Source organism: Oncorhynchus masou, chromosome 6 (assembly GCF_036934945.1).
Source record: "Oncorhynchus masou masou isolate Uvic2021 chromosome 6, UVic_Omas_1.1, whole genome shotgun sequence".
Lineage (NCBI taxonomy): Eukaryota > Metazoa > Chordata > Actinopteri > Salmoniformes > Salmonidae > Oncorhynchus > Oncorhynchus masou.
Window position 1 is genome coordinate 22825949 of NC_088217.1, and position 18248 is coordinate 22844196.

Here is an 18248-nt window from a genome sequence, read left to right on the forward strand (position 1 = left end):
TAATGTGTTTAGGGTAGACCCACACCATAATGTGTTAGGGTAAACCCACACCATAATGTGTTTAGGGTAGACCCACACCATAATGTGTTTAGGGTAGACCCACACCATAATGTGTTTAGGGTAGACCCACACCATAATGTGTTAGGGTAAACCCACACCATAATGTGTTTAGGGTAGACCCACACCATAATGTGTTTAGGGTAGACCCATACATTTACATTACATTTAAGTCATTTAGCAGACGCTCTTATCCAGAGCGACTTACAAATTGGTGAATTCACCTTCTGACATCCAGTGGAACACATACCATAATGTGTTTAGGGTAGACCCACACCATAATGTGTTTAGGGTAGACCCATACCATAATGTGTTAGGGTAGACCCACACCATAATGTGTTAGGGTAGACCCACACCATAATGTGTTAGGGTAGACCCACACCATAATGTGTTAGGGTAGACCCATACCATAATGTGTTAGGGTAGACCCATACCATAATGTGTTAGGGTAGACCCACACCATAATGTGTTAGGGAAGACCCACACCATAATGTGTTAGGGAAGACCCACACCATAATGTGTTAGGGTAGACCCATACCATAATGTGTTAGGGTAGACCCATACCATAATGTGTTAGGGTAGACCCACACCATAATGTGTTAGGGAAGACCCACACCATAATGTGTTAGGGTAGACCCATACCATAATGCGTTAGGGTAGACCCATACCATAATGTGTTAGGGTACAAAAGCATGTTAGCATGTGTTAGGGTACAATTTACATAAATCCGTGGTACACAGAAATTAAAATATACATATACCACACAACCAAACAGAGCTCAACATGGAGCTGCATTAACAGAAGGGTCCCATCTGAAAAATAAATAACCTAGGGTTTTCTTTTAAAAGACATGACTTCCAAGGGGACTAAAACTGTTTAAGTCTGTTACATCAGGCGATAAGACGGACGGTTATCTGTTGGCCCTAAATAAAGATGTGGTCCATGGGAGATTATCCATTGCATACTCCTCGCATCCTCTTTCCTCACCTCCTTCTCAAAACACATTGGTTGTTATCAATGAGTAGCAATGCCTTCTGCTTCCTTCCATAGGTCCTCGTGATCTGGTCTTTGGAGGCCATGTTGTTACCAGAGAAAGGTATTCTGGTAGTCAGAGTCACCAGAGATACAGATTGGTAATCTTCCCTCCTGGTCACATGGTCCGTAGTTATCCCTTTTTATGGTGGTCAGAGGCCAGCCTGGCTAACAATAGGTCCACATAGTACAGTCCCATGGATACAGTGTCCAGTGACGATTGAACGTCAGTGAGTCTACAGACACCCACACAAACCCCCACTGGGCATGATAGGAGTCAACGCACACCCCCACTGGGCATGATAGGAGTCAACACACACCCCCACTGGACATGATAGGAGTCAACGCACACCCCCACTGGACATGATAGGAGTCAACGCACACCCCCACTGGACATGATAGGAGTCAACGCACACCCCCACTGGACATGATAGGAGTCAACGCACACCCCCACTGGACATGATAGGAGTCAACGCACACCCCACTGGGCATGATAGGAGTCAACGCACACCCCCACTGGACATGATAGGAGTCAACGCACACCCCCACTGGACATGATAGGAGTCAACGCACACCCCCACTGGGCATGATAGGAGTCAACGCACACCCCCACTGGGCATGATAGGAGTCAACGCACACCCCCACTGGGCATGATAGGAGTCAACGCACACCCCCACTGGGCATGATAGGAGTCAACGCACACCCCCACTGGACATGATAGGAGTCAACACACACCCCCATTGGGGGAATAAACCAGACCAACTCTCACAACTGAGCAGACCTATGCGCGTGCACACACACGCCAACCTGATTAGTAATTTCTCGCCCTCTCTCTCACTCAGTGTGTGGAGTCGGTGCTTGGCGTGCCCAGTTGGTGCCAGTCTGCCCAGCACTGTCCGGGTGTCAGAGTCTTCAGGGGGATGAAGGCCTCGCCCAGCAGGGTGTTTTCCCAGAATGCACCATCGCCGAGTACCCGTAGATGGATAACCCTCTGCTGCAGGTCTCCACGAGGGATACGGTCATATACCAACTACAGGGAGAGAGAAGACACAAACAGAGTTATACACCATGTACACAGAGACAGAGAGAGACAGAGAGAGAGAGAGGAGAGAGAGAGAACACACAGAGTTATACACCATGTACACAGAGAGAGAGAGAGAGAGAGAAGATACACATAATTATACACCAGCTAGAGAGAGAGAGAGAGAGAGAGAGAAGACACACAGAGTTGTACAACAGAGTTTATACAACAGTCGAGATACACAAATTTACATACACAGTCACACATCAACTAGGTCTCACCATCTCATTGTAGGTGGGGTTGCAAGTGCGGCGCGCGGCCTTGGTCTTCCTCTTGCTGGTTTTCTGGGGGTCTGGGAGGAGGTACAGCTTGACATAGGGGTCAGGGTCTGTCCCTTCCTGCAAGGGTTGCTAGGAAATACACAGGAGGATCGATAGTCAGTATATATCTAAAATAACAGTCTACAGTAGAAGACTTCAACACCATTACATTCTCAATTAGCATCAGTATGCTGAAAGTACACACACACTCACCAGGCCTCGTATGTGCATGACCATGATGAAGAGCTTGTCACTCTTGTAGGAGATGGAGAGCTTGACCTCTCCTACCACTTTGCCTGAGACCGGAGCCCAACAGATCTCTGCAGGTGGGGGAGAAAGACAAAAAGAGAGCATCTGATTATAGCAGAATTATTGTCTCAATGTAGGATTTTAATAAGGTTATACAGTATGAGTATGCGTGTGTGTGTGTGTTTATAGTGGCAGGAGGTGTGTGTACATGTAGGTGGGTGGGTGGGCGGATGTACCTGCAGGTTTGCTCTGCAGTGTGTTCACCACTGTTCCAGGTTTCTCGTCTCTTTGCAGAGGATGGAAGAAAGTGTAGATGAGGTCACACTGAGATAAAGAGAGACAGAAAGACAGAAAGACAAAGACAAAAATAGACACAGAGACAGAAAGAGAGAGACAGAGAAAAAGAGACAGAAAGAAAGGGGAAGAGAGGAGGTACATTCAGTTAATGACAGAAAACAACATGACACCTCCACGAGACCTAATTCATTCCTAGGTGGACCATCAACTCACAACAATACTGTGGGCTCTATTTCCAAACTGAAAAAAAGAAATGGGAGTGCTAGCAGTTCTAGCTTGTGTTTACGTTTGACATTGAAGTTGAGCTGTGTGTGTGATGTCAAACTGTTCTATTAGAGATACAGTAGAGGGAAGTTCTGGTAAGTGACTACAGTACCCGCCCTGACAGATTCTGTGTGTATGTCTAAGGCTGATATGCGGCTTCTTCTAAAAGGAAGGGCTGAATTGCAAGAAACTCTCCAGTCATAGTGAAACCAGAACCACATACAGACTTGACTCCACATACATCATTCTGCCTCCACTTTAATGAGCCTGTGTCCGTGCACATAAAAAACTGGCATTTAAATAAATAATACAGTAACAATTCAGTTTAAAAGTTTAAATACACCGTAGCCAAATATATTTAAAGCACAGTTTCACAATTCCTGACATTTAATCCTAGGAAAAGTTCCCTGTTTTAGGCTAGTTAGGATCACCACTTTATTTTAAGAATGTGAAATGTTAGAATAATAGTAGAGAGAATGATTTATTTCAGCTTTTATTTCTTTCATTACATTCCCAGTGGGTTAGAAGTTTACGTACACTCAGTTCGTATTTGGTAGCATTGCCTTTAAATTGTTTAACTTGGGTCAAACGTTTTGGGTGGCCTTCCACAACAAGTTGGGTGAATTTTGGCCCATTCCTCATGACAGAGCTGGGGTAATTGAGTCAGGTTTGTAGGCCTCCTTGCTCGCACACACAGTTCTGCCCACACATTTTCTATAGGATTGAGGTCAGGGCTTTGTAATGGCCACTCCGATACCTTGACTTTGTTGTCCTTAAGCCATTTTGCCACAACTTTTGAAGCATGCTTGGGGTCATTGTCCATTTGGAAGACCCATTTGCGACCAAACTTCAACTTCCTGGCTGATGTCTCGAGATGTTGTTTCAATATATCCACATATTTTTTCTGCCTCATGATGCCATCTATTTTGTGAAGTGCAACAGTCCCTCCTGCAGCAAGCACCCCTACAACAGGATGCTACCACCCCGTGCTTTAAGGTTGGGATGGTGTTCTTCGGCTTGCAAGCCTCCGTGTCCTCCAAACATAATGATGGTCATTATGGTCAAACAGTTCTATTTTTGTTTCATCAGACCAGAAGACATTTCTCCAAAATGTATGATCTTTGTTCCCATTTGCAAACCGTAGTCTGGCTTTTTAATGGAGGTTGAAGAGCAGTGGCTTCTTCCTTGCTGAGCGGCCTTTCAGGTTATGTTGATATAGGACTTGTTTTACTGTGGATAGAGATACTTTTGTACCCGTTTCCTCCAGCATCTTCACAAGGTCCTTTGCTGTTGTTCTGGGATTGATTTGTACTTTTCACACCAAGGTACATTCATCTCTAGGAGACAGAACGCATCTCCTTCCTGAGCGGTATGACGGCTGCATGGTCCCATTGTGTTTATACTTGCACAATATTGTTAGTACAGATGAACATGGTACCTTCAGGCGTTTGGAAATTGCTCCCAAGGATGATCCAGACTTGTGGACGTCTACCATTTTATTTCCCGAGGTCTTGGATGGTTTCCTTTAATTTCCCCATGATGTCAAGCAAAGAGGCACTGAGTTTGAAGGTCGGCCTTGAAATACATCCGAAGGTACACCTCCAATTGACTCAAATGATGTCAATTAGCCTATCAGAAGCTTCTAAAGCCATGACATCCTTTTCTGGAATTTTACAAGCTGTTTAAAAGACACAATCAACTTAGTAAACTTCTGACCCACTGGAATTGTGATACAGTGAGTTATAAGTGAAATAATCTGTCTGTAAACAATTGTTGGAAAAATTACTTGCATGCACAAAGTAGATGTCCTAACTGAGTTGCCAAAACTATAGTTTGTTAACAAGAAGTTTGTAGAGTGGTTGAAAAACAAGTTTTAATGACTCCAACCAGAGTGTATGTAAACTTCAGATTTCAACTATAGTCATTTGCATTAAAAATGAACTGTTAATATAGAATTAGGATGACATTCATGGTCAGTCTAGTGGTTTTCAAACCTGTACTCTGGGACACCCAGTCATTCCATGTACTTGATCTATTCCAGAGTTAGCACACCTGATTGAACAGAGTCAACACCTGAACCAAGAGGTTTGAGAACCACTGGTCTAGTGAATATAGTGATAGTAGAGTGCTTTAAATAGACCTTTACATAGAATGGCAGACACACAACAGGGGTCACTGAGTGCCTGAACCAAAGGTCGGAGGTGACTGGTTACCTGGGCGACCTCGGGCGCAGCGTGCACCAGATGCCAGACGTATCCGTTGAGCTCGTCTTTCCTCCTATCAGCCATCGCCTCTCCTCGAGACCGCCCAATCAAAAACCGGCTGGGGAAACTGGGAGGGGCATCAAAGGCAGTGGTGTAAAGTAAGGAAAATACTTTAAAGTACTACTTAAGTCATTTTTTGGGGTATCTGTACTTTACTCAACTATTTATATTTTTCAAAGTTTTACTTCACTGCATTGCTAAAGAAAATAATAATGTACTTTTTACTCCATAAATTTTCCCTAACACCCAAAAGTACTCGTTAGTTTTTTGAATGCTTACCAGGACAGGAAAATGGTCAAAGTTACACACATATCAAGAAAACATCCCTGGTCATCCCTACTTCCTCTGATAAAGCGGATTTACTAAACACACATACTTCATTTGTAAATCATTTCTGGAGTTGGAGTGTGCCCTTGCTATCGGTAAATGTAAAAAAATACAAGAGGGGCTCCCGGGTGGCGCAGCGGTCTAAGGCACTACAGATCCTGGTTCCTTCTCGGGTTGTATCACAACCGGCTGTGATCAGGAGTCCCATAGGGCAGAGAGCAACTGCCCCGGCATCGTCCAGGTTAGGGGAGGGCTTGGCTGGAGGAGCTTTACTTGGCTCATCGTGCTCTAGCGACTCCTTGTGGCGGGCCAGGCGCCTGTAGGCTGACCTTGTTTGTCAGGTGAACAGTGTTTCCTGTTTCCGGGTTAAGCAAGCGCGGTTTGGCGGGTCATGCTTCAGGAGACCCATGACTCGACCTTCGCCTGCCGAGCCCAGAGAGCATAAAGGAGTATAAAAAAAGAATATAAAAGTAAAGTGTAATTTGATTTAATTTAAGTTCGCTATCGTTCGCTAGTTCTACTGGTAGGCTAGTTCTGTTGTGATAATGATGTTTCTTGTCAGAGTTAAGGCTCGGGCCATACACCAAGCCAATAACTATAATCATATAATTGTAATGAGAAACTATAAGCTACATAACTATAAAATACTGGTGAGCATCCACACAAGAGGAAATTTTATAGTTGATCATTCCACAGTCCATACATGGGGTCTCTAACACAGATACGGGTTCAGACAATTCAGTGCTTTCAGGGTGTGTTCATTGTCATAGTGAAAACTGCAAACAATACATCAATGTACATGGAGGTCTAATGAAAAATAATATACTAACTTGTATTGAAATGTAGCAATTCAACAAACTGTTTAGCCTGTGCATCTTTTACAGCATGTCATTGCCTTGTTGCTCAAGTGGTTTGAAGTGATTTCCATTTTTCGAATGGTTGTCAATTCCTTTGGTTCTTCCTTTTCACTGTGCTCATCTCTGTATGTCCTGTGCAATTATTTGCAATGTATCAGTGCAACAATGTAATCATAACCGGCCAAAAGTGATCACATAAGCACTCTCTCCTCAACTTTCCCCGACATGCATTTTCTATGCTGTAGGCTTGTTCTACATTCAGAAATTAGCAAGACCAAGCCTGCTTCTTTCCCTGAATAAACTAGTATAAAAATGAAAATAAATGTCCTACTATCTTTTGTAGCTTTTCCTGAGGTTTTACAAGAAGAGTAATGGCCTATTGTGGAGAGGCTTGCTTAGCCTGTTGCACAAGGAAACAGCTGTAATAGAGTCTAGTGATGTGTAGCCAAAGTAAGAAGCTAAATATTAGCTCGATATTAGGCTAATAATTAGCTAAATATTAGGGCTATAGGCTAAATATTTACCTGTCAAAGTGCAAGACAAATCATTTGACAGATTAGGAAATGGCAGATCTGTAGTGGGTTCCTCCAGGCTGTGCTCTGTGGCCTACGTTTTTAGACAAGACAAAAATTATACCTGGGCTACAACAACACCGGGCAATGAGGAACGTATTATTGTTATCACGTGAATACACAACTATTGTCCATAGGCTGTAAACTGATGTGATGTAGGCTAATTTGAATAACTGCTCATGCCGAAATAACTGCATAGGCCAACAGCCTCGGCCTGAGTATGCAACTATTTGGGTCTATGCTTGACAGTTTAGAAGGTCTAGAAAGGTACATTAGCAGGTGACTCATATGGTGTATTTTGTCAGGATGTAGCCTGGTGTTAAGATAGGCCTCTACTGTAGTAAAATATTGGCTTCTCTTCTCCAACTCCCTGCCTGTGAATGCTGTAGCCTATTTTATATTCAGCCAGCAAGAACAAGTGTGCATCTCCCCTCCAATAGACTATTAGTAGGCTAAAGAAAATACGGTGAAATGTGTCCAACAAGCTTTTGTAGTCTGGCTTTCCTGGGACTCTACAATAATTAAAAGGATTAGCTGTGGCAGTGAAAAGGCCAGGTGCATCATTGCGCAACAGAACAGTGAAGACAGACAGGGTGTAGACTAACTTAGAAGTGGATGCATATTAGCCAATAATTCATTAGCTCAATGTTAGGCTTCACACTACAAGTGAATATATCCAGTCAATTTACACAGTGAAAGTAAAAAAGGTTTATCAGATAAAGAAATCCTAGGTAGCTGCCTACACTATGTGTGCTCCTGAGGCTGTGCTGAGCGCTCCTTCCCAGTCCCCAGCTAACAGCTAGAAAACACACCCTATTGTTTCAGTTTTTTAGGGACAAGAAATGTATTCTACCTAAACTACAACACAATGTAACGAAGAATGTTATTATTGTTTTTAAGTAATTAACACAACTCTAGTCTAGGCTGTAAACTGCAGTGAATAGCCTGTCATTTGAATAACTGCTCAAAAGCCTTTTTTTAAAATTGTGGTGGAAATTCTAACCAAGTGAGAGAGACTTTGTTATTTCTTCAAACAATCCACCTTTATTATCGATTAAGAATTACAATAATTGAGCTGGTCAACGGCCACCCATAGATAATCGTTGAGAACCCAACGAGCAGATTTGGGATACAGCTCTATAGCAAAGTACATCATCCTGAATGTTCATGACAAACAACAGATGTGTAGAATTATACAAAGGTACATTGTTCTAACAAGCAACAGACAGCAAGATTTAGCAAGATTTAGTCTCTAGGTCATTTACTGCTTGTTTATACTGGATTATTTTCTCAGTTTTACACTCCTTAACACACAGATACTAATGCAACAAGTCCAGTGTTCATCTGCATGTGAGAGTGAAACTGGAGGGATGGTTCACCTGGCCCTGGCACACAGGCCAGCATTACACAGACACTAATCATTCAATGGACTGCAGGCTCTATCACCAAGCCATCATAAATCAATTACTAGCGCCAAGCCCCAGAGGCCCAACTCAGTCCCACAGACACAGATGATACAGTACTGAGAAATTTTATTCGATGCATAAACAGTATTATAACATAATCTTGCCATTTTCTACCATAGAATGTATGTTCATTTAGAAATAACTCCATCTAGCCTGCCTGATTGGAAAAATCATTTGGATCAGTTATGGGTTTATTCATTTATTCACTGCAGTTTACAAGGTCCAGACACATTTTCCTACAGTTATTTAGTCTCCAATGAATATCACTAATATTACTATTCCTCTATTACTAGTTGTAGTTACTGTTGTTGTTTCAAGAGAAGGGTGTTGTTCTGTAAATGATCAGTGTGTGTGTTACCTGGGTAGTTTGGATGAGGGGAAGACGAGGCGTAGTTTACTGTGAAGTTCATAGAACTCCTCAAAGCTCCTCTGGACCAACACTGACCCCTGCTGGCCCTCTCGCTCCACCTTCACCACAAATGCCTGTGGGGAGAGACACACACACACTATACAGTTGATCTTACATGACTCCAGCCTTACGTGATACATCCTTTACGAAGGCTGTGGGTTAGGGTTAGGGAGAGACAGTTTGTCTTTTGTATTTGTTGCTGGGCTTATACTAAAGTGTAGGTGCATGTGTGTGTAGCTAACTGTAGACTTCATTTTCTGGGGCTGTGTGTGTATATGTAGTATATTGTGTGACTGTGGCCTTACGTATTCTTGAATCATTTGCTGGGGCTGTATGTGCATATGTAGTATAGTGGACATATCCCTTGCTGGGCCTATATGAACATGCAACTGTAGATTTACACATAGGTTTCATTTACGAGGCCTGTAGGTGTACATGCAGACGTACGTATCCTTTGCTGGAGCTGTACGTTCGTATGTGTCGGCAGACAAAGAGGTTGCGGATGAGTCCATCAGTCTTGAGGGTGTAAACCCGAGGGGCAAAGGAGAGGACAGGATGCTCCTCGGATGAGGCAAACTTCATCTGGGCCAAGTTATGGATGAAGAAGTTCAACTTAGTGGCAACACTGCCCAGACTGGACTCTATCAACCTAGAGAGGGACAGAGAGAGCAGGGACAAAGAGAGAGAAAGCGAGAGGAGTCAGACAAGAGACCACACAGTCTATGCCTGTATGGTTTATACTCGAAGTCTATATGGGGGCAGCGGGTAGCCTAGTGGTTGGGCCAGTAACCGAAAGGTTGCAAGATCGAATCCCAGAGCTGACAAGGTAAAAATCTGTCGTTTTGCAGCTGAACAAGGCAGTTAACCCACTGTTCCTAGGCCGTCATTATAACTAAGAATTTGTTCTTAACTGACTTGCCTAGTTAAATAAAAAATATATAGAATATATATACTATGTGCGTGTACCTGGTGAAGTACATTGTAGCGTCAGCCTCAGACTCGTGAGGTCTTAAGGCGTCGTAGACATACTTCAAATCATCCAGGTTGGACAGCTCAGGAATGCCACACGACAACATCTATACAGGACACAAAGGAAGACGTCAGTGTGTGTGTGTTCGTACACACACACTCACACGCACATGCACACGCACACACACACACTCGCACACACACACACACACACACATTCGCACACACACTCGCACGTGTGTATGTATACGTACCAGTCCCAGTAGGTTGAGGAAGAGGTGTGTGTGTTTGCGGATGAGGTTGTAGGCCTCACAGCACAGGTCCACAAAGTCATGGAAACGACTGGAAGGTTTGTCTCCTCCGTTGATGACATAGGCCATGTCAGAGGTGAACACAAACGGAGCACGGTCCCTGCCAATCACAAATGCACACAGATAAATACCAATCAGAACACAGGGCCATTGGTCTCTACCAACAGGAACAGAACCATCGGTCTGCCTGCCAATCAGAAAAAGACTAAACCAAAAACAAAGACAGTGGTAAAAGTTGCGTTCCTCTGTCCTTGCAATAGGAACTACATGGAGATTTGAAATTGAAGTTGGGTATACATTTCACAGCACCCTCCCGGGCTCACCGTTTGATGTTGCCAAACATCTGGGCGTGTCCTAAAAACTTGCCAAAGTCGATGTGGAACATGTGACCGCTGGTCTTTAGCATGATATTGTCGTTGTGACGGTCACAGATACCCAGGATGTAGGTGGCCACGCAGCAGCCTGCGCAAGAGTAGATAAAGTTCTCCACAGCCTAGCAGGACACAGCACAGGGTCAGAGGTTACAGGTCAACGTGTGTACGATGAGAGAGTGTTGGTGTGAGGTTGAGAGAGTGGGCGAGTGGGTGTGTGTGCTCGAGTGAGTGATAGTTTGTGCATGTGTGCACATGTGTCTGACTGTACCTTCTCATACTCGTCCTCTGTGGGGTTGTGTTTCTGTAGCCAGTCAGCCAGGGGGCGGTCCTTAAAGGAACCAGTCACTCCATGTTCCCCCTGGATCTTCCTCAGAGTCTCAGCCTGGGGAATCATCTCCACCATACCTGAGAGTGAATGAGAGAGATGAGAAAGAGAGAGGGAGGAGAGCGAGAGAGGAGAAAGAGAGGAGAGAGAGACACATACACCACACCACATAACCAAAAAGTATGTGGACACCTGCTCGTCGAACTTCTCATTCCAAAATCATGGGCATTAATATGGAGTTGGTTCCCCCTTTGCTGCTATAACAGCCTCCACCCTTCTGGGAAGGCTTTCCACTAGATGTTGGAATATTGCTGCGGGGACTTACTTCCATTCAGCCACTAGTGATGTCGGGGACTGATGTTGGCCGAGTAATCCTGGCTTGCAGTCGTTGTTCCAATTCATCCCAAAAGTGATCGATGGGGTTGAGATCAGAGCTCAGTGCAGGCCAATCAAGTTCTTCCACACCGACAAACCATTTCTCCATGGACCTCGCTTTGTGCAAAAGGGGCATTGTCATGCTAAAGCAAGAAAGAGCCTTCCCCAAACTTTTGACACAAAGTTGGAAGCACAGAATCGTCTAGAATGTCATTGTATGCTATAACGTTAGGATTTCCCTTAACTGGAACAAAGGCTCCTAGCCTGAACCATGAAAAACAGCCCCAGACCATTATTCCTCCTCCACCAAACTTTACAGTTGGCCCCATGCATTGGTGCAGGTAACGTTCTCCTGGCATCCGCCAAACACAGATTCATCCGTCAGACTGCCAAATGGTGAATCGTGATTCATCACTCCAGAGAACGTGTTTCCACTGCTGCAGAGTCGAATGGGGGCGAGCTTTACACCACTCCAGCCAATGCTTGGCATTGCACAAGGTGATCTTATGCTTGTGTGCGGCTGTTTGGCCATGAAAACACATTTTATGAAGCTCCCAACGAACAGTTATTGTGCTGATGTTGCTCCAGAGGCAGTTTGGAACTTGGTAGTGAGTGTTGCAAACGAGGACAGACAATTTTTAAACGCTATGTGCTTCAGCACTCGGGGCTCCCATTCTGTGAGCTTGTGTGGCCTACCACTTCATGGCTGAGCCATTGTTGCTCCTAGGCGTTTCCACTTCCCAATAACAGCACATACAGTTGACCGGAGCAGCTATAGCCAGGTAGAAATTTGACAAAATTGACTTGTTGGAAAGGTGACATCCTATGACGGTGTCACGTTGAAAGTCACTGAGCTCTTCAGTAAGGCCATTCTACTGCCAATGTTTGTCTATTGAGAGTGCATGGCTGTGTTCTCGATTTTATACACCTGTCAGCAACAGGTGTACCTGAAATAGCCGAATCCACTAATTTGAAGGTGTGTCCACATACCTTTGTATATATAGTGTATTTCCCCACAGATCATACATACCCACAAAGAATTTGAAAACAAATCAAAAATTGATAAACTACCGCAGTGTGCAGTCACATCAGCTAGATGTGGCCCATTGCCATGAGCAAAGGGCAGCCAGAGGAGCACAAACATTGTAAATACAACCTATATTTATATGTTTATTTATTTTCCCTTTCATACTTGAACTACTTGCACATTACAACACTGTACATAGTCAATAATACAACATTTGAAATGTCAAAAAACCTTTGTGAGTGTAATGTTTCCCTTTGTTTATTGTCTTTAATTTGCTTTGGCAATGTAAACATATGTTTCCCATGCCAATAAAGCCCTTTGAATTGAGAGAGAGAGTCACAGAGACACAGAGAGAGACACAGGGAGAGAGAGAGAGAGAGAGAGAGAGAGAGAGAGAGAGAGAGAAAGAAAGAGAGAGAGAGAGAAGAGAGAGAAAGAGAGAGAGAAAGAGAGAGAGACAGAGAGAGAGACAGAGAGAGAGACAGAGAGAGAGAGAGCCAGAGAGAGAGAGAGAGAGAGAGAGAGCAGAGAGAGAGAGAGAGAGAGAGAGAGCCAGAGAGAGAGAGAGAGAGAGACAGAGAGAGAGAGAGACAGAGAGAGAGAGACAGAGAGAGAATTTTTCTGCATGTTTTTTTTTTAAACAAAAATATAGATTTAAAGATTTTTTCCACAAGGACATGAACAGGATACTACCCTCCACAACATAACCTTCACTCCAAATCAAAACTCCAAACCTACAATCTGATTTTGGACAAAATTACAACCAAAGATTCTTATCCCAAGGACTATACAGCAAATGCTCTGGCAAACTAATGACCAGCAAAAGAAGAACAACAGAAACCTGAAAATAATATTTAGTCTGAAAATACTTTTAAAGCCAAGAAGAAAAATAAATAATAAATATATTATACAAAAATAAATCTGAGCACCAACTCTGGTCAACCAGCCACATAATCTCAGATCGCACTCCACACTGCGCTTTCTCACCTGGACAAAAGGAACACCTATGTGAGAATGCTGTTCATTGACTACAACTCAGCGTTCAACACCATATTGCCCACAAAGATCATCACTAAGCTAAGGACTCTGGGACTAAACACCTCCCTCTGCAACTGGATCCTGGACTTCCTGACGGGCCGCCCCCAGTTGGTAAAGGTAGGCAACAACACGTCTGCCACGCTGATCCTTAACACTGGGGCCCCTCAGGGGTGTGTACTTAGTCCCCTCTTGTAATCCCTGTTCACCCACGACTGTGTGGACAAACACGACTCCAGCACCATCATTAAGTTTGCTGACGACACAACAGTGGTAGGCTTGATCACCGACAACGATGAGACGGCCTATAGGGAGGTGGTCAGAGACCTGGCAGTGTGGTGCCAGGACAACAACCTATCCCTCAATGTGAGCAAGACAAATGTGGGCCAAACAGGCCCCCATTAACATCGACGGGGCTGTAGTGGAGCAGGTCGAGAGTTTCAAGTTCCTTGGTGTCCACATCACCAACAAACCATCATGGTCAAAACATACCAAGACAGTCATGAAGAGGGCACAACAAAATCTTTTCCCCCTCAGGAGACTGAAAAGATTTGGCATGGGTCCTCAGATCCTCAAAAGGTTCTACAGCTGCACCATTAAGAGCATCCTGACCGGTTGCATCACTGCCTGGTATGGTGTTAGAAGTGGACCTAAGGGCATGATTGGGGCTGTACCAAATGATTGATGTATTAGAATAAATTATTATGCTTATGTTGTATTAATAGAAGGGGAGGGGTTATAATACCTAGACTACAGATTAACAATATATATTTAATATTGTTCCACAGTTGTTTTCCAGTTCTCTCTCTCTTATAAAGAGACCCCTCTGAGAAATGTGTGACTGAGACAGAGCTCTGCAGGGGAGTGTAGGAGATAAGACTAGTCAGACATTCCACTATAAATCAACTTGGACTTTTACTACTAAGCTTTTAGAAAACACACTAAAAGCCGTGTTTATATAGCTTTGTAGTTACGGTTTTGGTCTTATGAGTAAAAGATAATGATGTAGGCAGTGACATCACGAGGGCTGGATTTCGGGTTTGATAAAATAACATGGGATCTATCTTTGATGCAGAACTTACTTGGAAACATGCGTTATGTTCCTGTTTTCAACTTCTGTCTGCAAATGCATTAATAAAGGTTTTTGAATAATTTAATTAAAGACATTGTCATAATGCTAATTTCACCAATGATTGACAAGGAACAAGGAAACGAACCCCAACAATGGCAACTGCTTGGCATCTGGCAGTAAGGCGCTACTGGGGCCAAGCTTCCTGTCATCCAGGACCTACAGTTGAAGTCGGAAGTTTACATACACTTAGGTTGGAGTCATTAAAACGTGTTTTTCAACCACTCCACAAATGTCTTGTTAACAAACTATAGTTTTGGCAAGTCAGTTAGGACATATACTTTGTGCATGACACAATAATTTACTCAACAATTGTTTACAGACAGATTATTTCACTGTATGACAATTCCAGTGGGTCAGAAGTGTACATACACTAAGTTGACTGTGCATTTAAACAGCTTGGAAAATTCCAGAAAATTATGTCATGGCTTTAGAAGCTTCTGTTGAGGCTAATTGACATCATTTGAGTCAATTGGAGGTGTACCTGTTGATGTATTTCAAGGCCTACCTTCAAACTCAGTGCCTCTTTGCTTGACATAAATGGGAAAATCAAAAGAAATCAGCCAAGACCTCAGAAAAAAATTGTTGACCTCCACAAGTCTGGTACATCCTTGGGAGCAATTTCCAAATGCCTGACGGTACCATGTTCATCTGTAGAAACAATAGTACGAAAGTATAAACACCATGGGACCATGCAGCCATCATACCCCTCAGGAAGGAGATGCGTTCTGTCTCCTAGAGATGAATGTACCTTGGTGCAAAACGTGGAAATCAATCCCAGAACAACAGCAAAGGACCTTCTGAAGATGCTGGAGGAAACAGGTACAAAAGTATCTCTATCCACAGTAAAATGAGTCCTATATCGACATAACCTGAAAGGCCCCTCAGCAAGGAAGATTCCACTACTCCAAAACACCATAAAAAAGCCAGACTACTGCACATGGAGACAAAGATTGTACATTTTGGAGAAATTTCCTCTGGTTTGATGAAACAAAAACAGAACTGTTTGGCCATAATGACCATCGTTATGTTAGGAGGACACGGAGGCTTGCAAGCCGAAGAACACCATCCCAACCTTAAAGCACGGGGTGGTAGCATCCTGTTGTAGGGGTGCTTGCTGCAGGAGGGACTGTTGCACTTCACAAAATAGATGGCTTGAGAAAGGAAAATTATGCGGATATATTGAAGCAACATCTCAAGACATCAGTGAGGAAGTAAAAGTTTAGTCGCAAATGGGTATTCCACATGGACAATGACTCCAAGCATACTTCCAAAGTTGTGGCAAAGTGGCTTAAGGACAACACAGTCAAGGTATTGGAGTGGCCATCACAAAGCCCTGACCTCAATCCTATAGAAAATGTGTGGGCAGAACTGAAAAAGTGTGTGTGAGCAAGGAGGCCTATAAACCTGACTCAGTTACACCAGCTCTGTCAGGAGGAATGGGCCAAAATTCACCCAACTTATTGTGGGAAGCTTGTGGAAGGCTACCCGAAACGTTTGACCCAAATTAAACAATGTAAAGGCAATGCTACCAAATACTAATTGAGTGCATGTAAACTTCTGATCCACTGGGGATGTGATGAAAGAAATTAAAGCTGAAATAAATCATTTTCTCTACTATTATTCAGACATTTCACATTCTTAAAATAAAAGTGGTGATCCTAACTGACCTAAGACAGGGATTTTTTCCTAGGATTAAAATTTCAGGAATTGTGAATAAATGTATTACTATAAATGTATAAATGTATTTGGCTAAGGTGTATGTAAACTTCCGACTTCAACTGTATATAATAGGCGGTGTTAGAGGAAAGCCCATAAAATTATCAGAGACTCCAGTCACCCAAGCTAGACTGTTTTCTCTGCTACCGCACGGCAAGCTGTACCGGAACACCAAGTCTAGGACCAAAAGGCTCCTCACCGACTTCTACCACCAAGCCATAAGACTGCTGAACAATTAATAAAATCGCCACTGGAAAATTTAAATTGACCCCCCCCTCCCTTTTGTACACTCCCTAGTTGTTTGTTACCTATGCATAGTCAATTCACCTCAACTAGCCTGTACCCCACACACTGACTTGGTACCGGTGCCCCCTGTATTTAGCCTCGTTATTCTTATTGTGCTACTTTTTAATTTGAGTCTAAATTGTAAATATTTTCTTCTTGAACTGCACTGTTGGTTAAGGGCTTGTAAGTAAACATTTCACGGTAAAGTCTACACTTGTTGTATTCGACACATGTGACAAATAAAATTTGATTTGATAATAATATACACAGGCAAAAATGACATCAGAGCACAGCAGGAAAGGCAGGCCACAGCACTCAATGGAGTGCCTGAAAAAGCTTATTCTACTTTCCCCAAAGAAATCAGAAATACACACATTGTCATCCTATAGACATTGTCAACCTACAAGAAACATGGTAAAGAGGAGATGGACCCACTGGTTGCCCTCTAAGTTACAGAAAGCTGGTAGTCCCATCCACCCAACCACCAGAAGTAAAACAGGGAAGAGACTCAGGGGGTATGTTCATTTGTTATAGAGCAGACCTAACTGACTTTATTAAATCAATCACAACAGGAACCTCTCGCTCTTTCCCCCTCCCTCCTTACCTCTGCCTCGTCCGGTAGAAAAACATCTGAAGATGACCATCCTCATGTCCAGCCCCTCCTGGATCCAGATTTTGTTCATGATGCGGATGATCTGCAGGGTCAGCATGTCCTGGCGCAGGTCGTCACCTGACTTGAGAGCAGAGGTCAGAAGATACAGCGGTCACAGAGGTCGAAGGTCAACAAGGGTTCAGAAAGGCACATTTAAGTGGTTTGTTGATTCAGTAGAGTTAAATGTGCACAACAGTGGCTGCATCTCATTAGTCTTAAGTGGCTCTCTGATTCAGTGATGTTTGAAATGTTTACCTTGAAGATGACATTGATGTTGTCTCCCAGAGGATCCAGGTTCTGGAAGGACAGTTTGAGGGGCACGGCGTTGGAGTTGAAGTAGGAACACAACTGTAGACAGAGATCACACACAGACATGAGCTCACATACAGACGGGAGTAAAACACACACACACAGTAAAACACACAGGAGCAAACACACACACACACACGCACGTACACTAACACAAGCAAGTACCTGTATGTTGATGGCTTTGACCAGCATGCCAGGGTTGAGGGGGAGACGGCAGCTGCTGCTGACTGAGAAGAAGTGCCTGACCTCCTCCAGTCCCTCCCGAAGGATGGCCTGTCTGCTGGAGGGAGAGGTGTCCCGGACACGCTGGGCTACTTTAGCCAGGATGGTGACCAGCCAGCACTGTCTGTCAAACTCCTCTCGGAGACCCCGACCCACACAGCACAGCAGGCCTGCTAACAGGTGCTGGTACCTCCCACTGAACTGACTGTCCTGCAGAGTGTCCTTCAACAACCTGGGAGAGAGAGGAAATGTATCTGACTATTGTTCATGTGGTCCACTGTGTAGTACTGTGTACATTTATTCATGTGAGTATTTGACAAATGTGTACTTTGTGTTCAGGCCCAGTATTCATGAAGCATCTCTGAGTGCTCCTCTAGCATC

General features: G+C 43.7%; 1 protein-coding gene across 1 annotated transcript in view; it reads right to left on the reverse strand.

The window, feature by feature from the left end:
- Positions 1-308: 308 nt before the first annotated feature.
- The window catches only part of LOC135541642 (phosphatidylinositol 4-phosphate 3-kinase C2 domain-containing subunit beta-like), a 73780-nt gene continuing 55840 nt past the window's right edge, over positions 309-18248 (reverse strand). Inside the window, 14 exon segments of the mRNA XM_064967956.1 lie at positions 309-2119; positions 2392-2520; positions 2644-2750; positions 2916-3003; positions 5454-5571; positions 9085-9209; positions 9583-9784; positions 10102-10211; positions 10359-10515; positions 10739-10908; positions 11058-11194; positions 17289-17418; positions 17592-17684; positions 17811-18099. Of these exon segments, the coding sequence (XP_064824028.1) occupies positions 1928-2119; positions 2392-2520; positions 2644-2750; positions 2916-3003; positions 5454-5571; positions 9085-9209; positions 9583-9784; positions 10102-10211; positions 10359-10515; positions 10739-10908; positions 11058-11194; positions 17289-17418; positions 17592-17684; positions 17811-18099 (2047 nt within the window). The 3' untranslated portion in view covers positions 309-1927.